General features: G+C 30.7%; 1 protein-coding gene across 1 annotated transcript in view; it reads right to left on the minus strand.

Moving 5' to 3' along the window:
- The window catches only part of LOC139496181 (voltage-gated inwardly rectifying potassium channel KCNH7-like), a 151,936-nt gene extending 142,029 nt beyond the window's left edge, over positions 1-9,907 (minus strand). Inside the window, exon 1 of the mRNA XM_071284649.1 lies at positions 8,468-9,907. Within this exon, the coding sequence (XP_071140750.1) occupies positions 8,468-9,223 (756 nt within the window). The 5' untranslated portion in view covers positions 9,224-9,907. The remainder of the gene's footprint in view (positions 1-8,467) is intronic.
- Positions 9,908-10,352: the final 445 nt, after the last annotated feature.

A 10,352-nucleotide genomic window follows, 5' to 3' on the forward strand; every position in this document is an offset into this window, starting at 1 on the left:
TGAAATCACTCTTGTTTAGGATATTCAAGGAATTAAAACATTAAATACTTTGATCTTGTCTTCAATTTTCGTATGTTTGTATGTAAGGATAATTATTTTTAAGTGTACCAGTACTGTTTGTATTGACAATATTAACATCAATAGACTCATACCTGAAGTCTGAATACACAATCTGACCAACATGACAACACTGCAGTATGAGATCATTTGTTCAACTTTTAACATCAAAACTAGGAGCAACGTATCCCGTCAAACATCATAATTTATATTCCCCTGTCCTTAAACTGTAATAAAGAATTCTGTCAACCACAAAAAAGTCATTAGGACATAGCGCGATGGTGTTTTGACTTTTAAAGGTTGGAAAAATCAGTATAACTAAGATACATGTAAGAACAAACCTTGTATTATTTTTTCTATTTTTATTACTCGCCTTAAATAAGTCGATACGGTTAAAAGCGAAGACAATCTCTACATGCTGATCAAAAGTTAAACTTTGTGTTATATTTTTTTCAGTGTCAATTGCAATATTTTTGTCAACCAATCTCATATTTATCTAGCTATATGAGTATTGCACATTTACATAGATATAGGAAGATGTGGTGTGAGTGCCAATGAGACAACTCTCCATCCAAAACATGTTAAGTGAAGTATTAGTATCATTTACATTAAAAACAGACTTAAGTTTGTGCTTTTAATTCAGTGTTAACGTCTTAACGTTAATTGTCAGTCGTAATTGTTTCCCGTAAATTGAATTGTTATAAAGTAATCTTTAAACTCTTTATTTTAAATTGATTCTCATTTTCTTATTTGTCATTTAACTATACGGTATTGGGTTTTGGAATTGTTTAAAGAGGTCTATAATTGCATACCTTCCACGCCATTACAACACGGGTAGATAGTTGTCTTATTTGAAAGCATACTACGCTCCTTATTCTTATATATTATATAAAAAAAAAAACAGTTTCATAATTTGATTATGATTGTATCGCAATCTATACATCTAACAACAATAGTATGATTGTATCGCAATCTATACATCTAACAACAATAGTATGATTGTATCGCAATCTATACATCTAACAACAATAGTATGATTGTATCGCAATCTATACATCTAACAACAATAGTATGATTGTATCGCAATCTATACATCTAACAACAATAGTATGATAAAGACCTGATAAAGATAAATTGAGCTTGAAGGCCAATTACAGTAAACAAACATTGTCGTCTACCGTATTGGATACTCAAAAGAAATTAATAGATACTCTGACTTTGATCAGTGGAACATGATAACAACGCACACATTATTAAAGACAAATTACAAATCGGGAGAATACATTGAGGTAAAATGGGATTAGTTTAGATATGGAAATATCAAATTTGATTAAAGACCATAGCTCTCAATTTTAATCTTTACAGAAGCTTGTTATCAACCCGAGTAATATTGCCTTTTTACATTTGTGTTTTACGCAAACGGGCAGTGTTTCTAATGATTGTGACAGAAATTCAAAACAATGTCACATCTTTAGGGACCGGTCAAAATTTATCGTCACATAGGACCGGTGCAAAAAATAAAAACATTTAATAAAAGTTACAACCCTATGGCTTTCTGACTGAAAAAAAAATGATGTCCTATGCCAACTTAGTAATAAAAAAGTTGGTGTCCTATCCTACTTTTCAAATGTATTGTAAATAAAAAATTTTAAAATAGAGGCATTTAACATATGTTGTCTTTATCATATGATCAAAAGCAACAGTTTTATATAAAAAAAGAAGATTTGGTATGATTGCCAATGAGACAACTATCCACCAAAGACCAAAATGACACAAACATAAACAACTATAAGTCACCGTACGGCCTTCAACAATGAGCAAAGCCCATACCGCATAGTCATGTTTTATTTTGTTGATTCACATACAATCACAGGCATGGCATTATCATAAATTATACTATGAATAAAGCATTGACAAAAACAAAGACATTGCATAATGCAATCAAACCACAAATAGGTGTTTGTTAAACTGAAAAATTACTGAAGCTGCATGTATCTTATATAAAATTTTATCAATACCTTTAAATATTAATTATAAAAACAAGCTCCAGGAGAAACATGAAACTGAATAGCATTTGGTTTAACTCTCTATATATATTTTAACCTGAAGACCCATAGGTTGCCTTGTAATGTGTTTTTTTTTATTAGGAATGGTAATAATTGCTTTAACATTTTCCCATTTACAGAAAATGTACCTGATGTGACCCCCGAATGATTTTTGCTACTTTGTTGGTTGATGTAATGTAAATGATGTACATGATGTATGTTTGTTGCACTTCACCATATAAGTGAAATTAAATTTTACAGCAAAACAACAAAAAACTAAATGCCATTGGATTCAGTAAGCTTGATATATATCTAAGATAGCTGCATAGTTTGATGAAAATCTAAGTTGATTTGAAAAAGTAATTAAAAAAATTGAAGTGTACTATCTCTATTTTGTCCGAATTGCAAATCCTACCTTTTTTACCAAGATTACTTTAATTCTTAAATTTACAGCAATACAACAAAAAACTAAATGAAATGAGATTCAGTAAGCTTGATATATATCTAAGATAGCTGCATAGTTTGATGAAAATCCAAGTTGATTTGAAAAAGTTATAAAAAAAATTAAAGTGTACTATCTCTATTTTGTCCGAATTGCAAATCCTAGCCAAGATTACTTTAATTCTTAAATTTTACAGCAATACAAAAAAAATCTAAATGAAATATGATTCAGTAAGCTTGATATATATCTAAGATAGCTGCATAGTTTGATGAAAATCCAAGTTGATTTGAAAAAGTTATTTAAAAAATTAAAGTGTACTATCTCTAATTTGTCCGAATTGCAAATCCTAGCTTTTTTTACCAAGATTATTTTAATTTTAAATTTTACAGCAATACAACAAAAAACTAAATGAAATGAGATTCAGTAAGCTTGATATATATCTAAGATAGCTGCATAGTTTGATGAAAATCCAAGTTGATTTAAAAAAGTTATTAAAAAAATTAAAGTGTACTATCTCTATTTTGTCCGAATTGCAAATCCTAGCTTTTTTTTTTTACCAAGATTACTTTTAATAATTCTTAAATTTTACAGCAATACAAAAAAAAACTAAATGAAATGGTTTTAAGTAAGCTTGATATATATCTAAGATAGCTGCATAGTTTGATGAAAATCCAAGTTGATTTGAAAAAGTTATAAAAAAAAATTAAAGATGCCTATTTGAATTTTTATATAATAATTTTTATTTTTACATATTGTATATTAAACCCGGTTATTTCAAGATTTGTTAAAAATGTTAATAAATATTTTTTCAAAGTAATCGTTTGAAAAAAAACTTGTGTCCTATGGATATTATCTGTGAAAAAAGTGATGTCCCAACAAAAGTTATTCCGGAAAAAAGTATCCGTCCTACTGCACTTTGCACCGGTCCTATGTGTAGATAAATTTTGACCGGTCCCTTAAATGGTATATGGCCATTCTTTTAATATTGCTGTTAATAATGTTTTCAACATAAAATAACAAGAACTATAACAAAATCAAATATTTTCTTTTCTAGATGTTTAAAAACGTTTGTAAAATGTTATCAAAGGTACTTGGGTTATAATTTAGTACGCCAGACTCATCAGTGACGCTCATATAAAAATATTTATAAAGCCAAACAAGTACAAAGTTGAAGAGCATTGAGGATCCTAAATTTCAAAAATGTTGTGCCAAATACGGCTAAGGTAATCTTTGCCTGGGATAAGAAAATCCTTAGTTTTTCGAAAAACTCAAAGTTTTGTTAACATGAAATTTATAGAAATGACCACATTATTGATTTTCATGTCAACACCGAAGTGTTGGCTACTGTAAAACTTTCATATATTTTTTAAAAAGTGTTAAATAAAATTGTATCTTTCTCGAATAAATGAAGAGTAGCATAATTTTCATTTTAGTTTTTTGTATTTCGACAATGTTTTCATAATATGGTCAGTTAACAGTTATGAGAAAACAGTACATGTAAAAAAACGACAAACTTCTGCTTAGGTCAAATTATATATAATATGAAGATCGCTTCGTACATTTGTTGTTGACATTAAGCATATATGAAGCGGACTATACGTTCTGGTTTTTTTTTCATTATTGCAGACCTTACGGTTACCTATAATAGCATATATTCACATCATTTGAACCCTGGTGAATAATTGTCTTATTGGCAATCATATCGCATCTCTCTATTTTTATATATATATATACAATCAAAATATTTACAAAGCACTTCTGCAAAACAATATGAGATAGATATGATCAATATATAAAATATATTTCTATTTAAGTCGTATGATATCTCATGTAGAAATTAATATGGACACAATAGTAATTGGTCAATTTCTGAGAAAATTGAAGATTTACACGTAGGTGACAGCACTAATTGTATCATCCCTGGGAATATGCCATCGACATGACAATAATGTAAAGATAAGAATAAATAAACATGGAAGCCACCAATGATTGTCATTACCAGACTTTTATGAATAGTCTTTCAAGTTTCTGTCTCCACTACTTTTCTTTGGTCTGGTGTTTTTGATTATGGACTTTCCTTTTTGAAATTTCCTCGGAGTTCAGTATTATTGTAATTTTACTTTTGTCATCTGATACAAGTCGGCTGGATGACTCACAAATGGATAACTTTTAAAATTTGTATTCTCTCGCGTAGTATTTGTTTTGTTTGTGGTTAAGGTTTTGCCCTTAAAACTCTTGGCTGTTTTTTGTTTTTGTTTGTTTAAGTTTTTATTAATGAATTATGAGAAAATTGCGATGAAAGTAAATAGTAAAAACAAAATTTGCATTTTAATCTGGATTTTAATTTAAAAGTCCAAATGAACGTTCAAAGAATAGCGTTAGAAATTAGGGAAAAAAAACCTCAAAACGTCTGTTTTTACACATATGTTTCATGTGATTACTACGGGAAGGTTGCATTGTCGTTGGTTTTTTGTTGCACTGCAGCGTTTCCTCCTATAGTTGATGTGTTTTCTTCGGTTTTAGTTTGTAACCCAGGTTTCTTTTCTCTCAATCGATTCATGACTTTTGAACGGCAGAATACTACTGTTGCCTTTATTTTACGTTTATGTTTAAAGTTTAAGCTAGTAAGGAATTTAATTTATAGATTGTTGTGCTAGCATTAAGTATAGCAAGCTTTCTATATAAGGATATGATTAACGTTCTGTTGCTTCTGTTGACAAAACATACTACAATAATGGTTTTTGTAAGTTAATTTAATGAAACACATTAAAATAAATACTGGGAAATTGAATAAGGCTAAAAGAAATCGCCAAATAGAATTGAGAATGGAAATGGGGAATATATCAAAGAGGCAACGACCCGACAAAAGAGCAGATAGCAGGCAATTTGGATCTTCAACACAGCAAGAAAATCCCGCACCCGGAAGTGGTCTTCAGCTGGCTCCTAAATGAAATTGTGTACTAGTTCAGTTAAAATGGACGTCACATTCAACCCGAAAAAACATATTCATGAACTAAAATTAAAAAAAAAACAACATACGAGCTTATTTGGTCACCGTAAAAGACCACATCGACCTACGAGATTGAACAAAGACAGCAATAACGGACAACACATTGTTTATGCAGATGACCTATGTTGGTATAATGCATAGGAAAAATATGTGTAGGGACCAAACAGTTCTAACAATCTAGTTATTTACATTTGATTGTTTAAACTCATGATGTTATTTTGTACAGTTAAATATGTATTGAACAAATATTCATTTGTTTAAACAAATTCAGTGCCCGATAAAAACTGCGTGTGATTTTGATTGTCTAAAATGACGTCTGACAGTACAAACACTCACACGTAGTGAAGGTAGCTAGATTTGAAAACTTGAGATGTCGACCTTAGGGAGCTACCATTTGATTTTTATGGGGGGGCTAGGATGAAATTTGAAAAAAATAGGCAGGACAGGAGTTTTAAGTAAAAAAAATGGCAGGATGAGACACTTGCAAAAAAAAAAAAAGTCAGGATGACAATTTAAGTAAAAAAAAGTCAGGATAAACTAAAAAAAAAAAGGCAGGACAGAACAGAGTGAAAAATAAAAAGGCAGGACAGAGATAACTGCTAAAAAAAAGGCAGGACAAAATTTTTCATCCTAGCCTCCCCCCCATAAAAATCAAATGGTAGCTCCCTTAAAGGAACAACATATGATACCGACTTTCTACTTTTTCACAGCACAACTGCTCAAATTTAATCTGTACTATCAACCTATTGTTTTGAGTCATTAGTAATGAATTCATTTTGATTATAAAATGCAACTTTTTACACTTCCCTGAAGCCAGACCATCATTTGTCAATGGCACTACCAGTAAAGTCACTTTAATCCTGTCTAAATTGGTGACATTTTTCACCTTAATACAATCATCGATCCTAGGAACTATCTGATTACATTAAACCTGCTACGCTATTAACATGTCAAGATGACTTAATTTAGTAAAGTAATGAATAGATATAGATATTAAAAAAAAATTACGGTACTGCAACATTCCAATGCATATGATCTACAGGCCAAATGACAGCGACCACCCAACAACACATTGAAGAGTTATCAAAAGGTGCGTGTGGTCCGAAAGATAAGGCCATCAAAATGATGCAAAGGATTGACATTTTTTTGGTATTTAGCAATAGAAAAGTGTGGACCAGCATATTTTCTTAAATGACCACCAGAGGAATTTTGTTTTCGTCTTCTGACATAAGCGATATATACATAAAAAATTGAAAACATCACGTGTAATAATTTCAATGCGTCTGAAGCGCTTTTCTGGATTTATCTTCATCAGGAATGCTAAAAGCCAAAACATTTGAAATCCGAAGATGTGTAAATTCCGAAACCGTTGAAGATACTCTTATTTTACCATTTCTTCATTTATACAAACAATCAAGTCAACACAGTCAGGGTAAATTGTATTATATCACAGAAATTCTTACGAGAAAACAAACGCGTATAACAAACACATTTCAGTAGAATTTAGAACAATCAATTACAGTTGAATGCTAGTTAATGGAAAGAGCCAGAGTTGTATCTAGGACACATATAAATATATTTAAAAACAAAAAATAACAGAGCATAAATGTTGCTTTGAAAACCCTCTACGTTTGGTTCAACATCAGATCAGTACAATTCCAGGATACAGTTGTTTCACCTCTAATTGAACACTATGATGTGACAAAAAACAAACATTCAGATTGCAATACAAAAAAAAAAACTTATTTAAAAAACAAAACAACACTGTATTTTGAAACTATTTTTGAACTTAAAGAAATGATAATAGCATGAATCAACAAAGAGTGTCATTATTATATACAAAAAGTTCAACTTCTGAGAACGCTAACGAACTTTCGACAAGCGTAGAGTCGACAAAGAACGTATAATTGCGAGTTATGTAGTGCAATTTAAAATAACAACATGTCAACTATGTGATTTTTCTGACATCTAGAGATGGAATTTCGTTCATTTGACGACATCAGTTTTCAGTACATCATTTGTTAAGTAATACATCGTCGTATTAAATCGATATTTTTCTATGGGGAAGACAGTAAAATTGTTACTTGCAGGAAATTAAAATCAAAGTTTTATTTAACTCTTTTTTTTTTAACAAAAAGAGATAAATCTTTTAAAAGATTAATGGCTGCTTAATCTCAAATGGCAGAAAATACGAAATTCAAATATCAATGTTCATTAAATCATACCGATTGTTTTTTTTTTCAATTTAACTCATGTTAAATCATATTATTACTACATGTATATAATACCATAGATTATGTCACCTAAGCAGTTCTTCAGTAGCATAAAATTTGTCACAGTTCAGTTTCCCCGGGAAAGGTCTGACAATCACTTTCAATACTTTCCATTTAAAAAATTACAAAAAGGTCATAATGAGGGTTATCTGCTACAATGGATAGCGATCTTTGTTGAAAAGCATAAAGGGCTATATAAGAAACAATTAACATGTTATTAGCTAGATTTTAAACTATTAATCAATGTATTGTTCTTGTATCAAGGTATATATCTTAGATATTGTATATCACATTATGTAGTACTTGTTGGTTTATATACATGCAAAAGATGAACGATGGATAGATGCATATCTATAATTACGCCAAACACATAAGTTTATGCCCTTACTTTCTAGCTACGGTATATGTTAAGCCAACCCTAACATATTGTTTTTTTCTATGAAGCTACGTAGATATCAAGTCATTTTTAATAAGCATCTCTGAAGCTGAAAACTTCAAAATTAACTTTATGAATAATAATTTGAAAATTCAAATTATGTCACCTACCTACCAGGGGTTGTGGAGGTAGGTTTTCGTACAATTATAAGAATCCAATACTGCAAAATAAGATGGTGTACATATACAGAAACGTTTCACTTACCTTTTGGATCAAAATAGCCTTCGTTCCTCCCATTATTCCCTTTTTCATACTAAGTGAATCATCGGGCACGTGCACTTTTAACAATCCATTTGGCTTCAACTTTTTAATATCATAATTTTCATTTTTCACTTCATGTTTCTCTTCTTTTTTAATTTCATGTTTTCCATCCTTAGAAGATACAGACAAGTCTGTTGATTTTTTCGGTGAAAATTTCCCACTATTTCCGAATCGTTCTCCGCCTTTTCCACCGCACCTCGAAGATAAATGTGGATCCCTTTGAACTAAATCTGGTTCACTTCGAAGCATTTGTGCTCTACGTTCATTAGCCGTATTATCTTTACTTTCCGTTGACAACTTGTAATCACTCACGGTTTTTTCGTCAAATTCTACAATGTGGTCACCAAGTGAATATGACGAGCCTTCCGTTGCCGTCAAATATACATCAAACGCGCTACATGACGTCATCGGTGTATTGTATATCGTCGAGTCGAGTGTCGTAGCAAGAGACAAGGTCTCTGTATGAGACCGTATTAAATCAGGCTGTGAAGCTACTTCACTGGTTTTTTCGGTATCATATAATTCCTCATTATTAATTCCTTCTTCTGCCATGTCGTAAGCAATTTGGATATTTATTTCATTTTGTTGTTGTTCCGTTCCATTTAAATGATTCTGTAACACCGTTCCATCTGAATGATTCTCTAACACATTTCCACGTGCATGTTGCAATAAATTTTCTTCTTTTTTACTCCGAATCATTTTGAATCAATTACGTCTTATTTGGAACCAATCAAGCGGACCGTAAAACCATAGTTCACACTGCTATGACGTTACATCATTTTACGCAAGTCTTCTGCTCACCATTATGTTTGAAACGTTTATTTTTTTATCTAATCTATCTATTGAATTCCAATATTATCTGAAAACAATGACGAAAATGAACCTCGTTAAGTTGGAGTCTTTAATTGTATGAAATGATTATGATTTAGATATTTTTGAAATAATGCTTTAATTTATTTCTTTTCAAACAAATCAGAATGTTCTCATAAAATCCTGTTATTCGATTTTTAAATAACAAAAATACTTTCAATATCCGTTTGTGAAGCTACAGAAGCTTAAAATATTAATAACCTACTAGAAAATCGGTGCGCAATATCCGACAATTTTAATCTGTTATAGATTTGAAACTTTTATTATCTAAACAAATTCATCGATTCATTAAAATTGGATAAAATAATATTTCAATTGTCAGTAAATGTAAATATCCGCTAGTTGTATATGTATGGAAGTGATGAAAATGACGTAATTAAAAAAAGTTGACGGGTATGATAGCTAATCCAGTCTTTAAACACTAAACCTCTAATAGTTTAGTATTGGTATTCTGCAATTGAATAACTCGTTGTTGATTTCCCAACACGTCAGATATTTTTATTTGTACACATTCCCATTGATTGTCCCTGAAATGAAACAGAATTACGTTATTAAATAAAAACATTAGACAATAAAAGGGATATTGCGATAAACGATATCAAAGCACTGTAGCAGCAGTTATGTTGGTACCATGGTTTAATTCAATTACTTATTAATGTCTTCATGAACTTGGAAGTATCGAAGCTTGGCAAATGCACCAAGTCATGTGTGGTTTGTGCAAGGTTTCTCAATTAAATAAAAAAAAAACAGTGTGTACTAATTAATGCCTTATATTTATGGCTTTGCAAATAATTATCAAAATATATATTAAAATTGCATATATGCTTTTTATATATTTGTTTAGGGGCCAGCTGAAGGACGCCTCCGGGTGCGGGAATTTCTCGCTACATTGAAGACTTGTTGGTGACCCTCTGCTGTTGTTTTTTATTTGGTCGGGTTGTTGTCTCTTTGACACATT

This window comes from Mytilus edulis, chromosome 11, assembly GCF_963676685.1.
Source record: "Mytilus edulis chromosome 11, xbMytEdul2.2, whole genome shotgun sequence".
Taxonomy (NCBI): domain Eukaryota; kingdom Metazoa; phylum Mollusca; class Bivalvia; order Mytilida; family Mytilidae; genus Mytilus; species Mytilus edulis.